Source organism: Eimeria mitis, genomic scaffold, assembly GCF_000499745.2.
Source record: "Eimeria mitis Houghton genomic scaffold, Emh_scaff1406, whole genome shotgun sequence".
Classification (NCBI taxonomy): domain Eukaryota; phylum Apicomplexa; class Conoidasida; order Eucoccidiorida; family Eimeriidae; genus Eimeria; species Eimeria mitis.
Window position 1 is genome coordinate 8,479 of NW_013569090.1, and position 870 is coordinate 9,348.

An 870-nucleotide genomic window follows, 5' to 3' on the forward strand; every position below is an offset into this window, starting at 1 on the left:
GTTTTATTTATTTTCTTTTTCTCTCTTTTTATCTCTCTTTCTCTGCTTTCTCCTCCCCCTCACCGCCCCTACACACACACACGCTGTCGGCTGCGCCTCAGTTGAGACAGCAGCCGAGACCCCCAGCCCCCTGAAGCAGCAGCAGCAGCAGCAGCAACAGCAGCAGCAGCAGCAAGGATAGAAGCAGCAGCAGCAGTAGCAGTGGGAGCAGCAGCAGCAGCAGCAGCAGCAGCAGCAGCAGCGGGGGTATTGTCGCATGCAATCGCTTTACTGGAGGAGCAGCAGGGAGCATATCAGCAGCAGAATTCTCCGCAGCAGCACCCGAAGCAGCAGCAACAGCAACACCAACACCAGCAGCAGCAGCAGCAGCAGCAGCAGCAGCAGCAGCAGCAGCAGCAGCAGCCGATGGCTCTTCGTGCTGCATCATTCGCACCCACAGTATCTTCTTTATCTGAGCCGCAGGATTCCTTCATTTGCGGCTGTCTCCCATCAACCTCTCTCCCTGCTGCTCCTCAGCAGCAGCAGCAGCAGCAGCAGCAGCAGCAGCAGCAGCAGCAGAAGCAGCTGAAGCAGCAGCAGCACAACCACCACCACAACCACCACCACCACCACCACCATCAGCAGCAGCAGCAGCAGCAGCAGCAGCAGCAGGATCCTGCTGCTGCTTTTCGCTTGCTAGACTCTCTCAACCGCCTGGGGTCCTGGGTGGTTGGGGGGGAGCCGCTGCGGCCCCCAGGGAGGAGGCGGGGGGACCCGGAGCAGCAGCGGCAGAAGAAATGCATGCGCTGCTCTCTCCCCCCCTGCTGCTGCTGCAGGAGGAGGAGGAGGAGCAGCAGCAGCAGGTAGCTGCTGCAGCAGCAGAGTATTTCG

The 870-nt window shown here is 60.2% G+C and overlaps 1 protein-coding gene across 1 annotated transcript in view; it reads left to right on the forward strand.

Moving 5' to 3' along the window:
- The window catches only part of EMH_0036300 (uncharacterized protein), a gene marked incomplete at both ends in the record, with an annotated part of 3,208 nt that overhangs the window by 262 nt on the left and 2,076 nt on the right, over nucleotides 1–870 (forward strand). Inside the window, one exon of the mRNA XM_013495073.1 lies at nucleotides 107–708. Within this exon, the coding sequence (XP_013350527.1) occupies nucleotides 107–708 (602 nt within the window). The remainder of the gene's footprint in view (nucleotides 1–106; nucleotides 709–870) is intronic.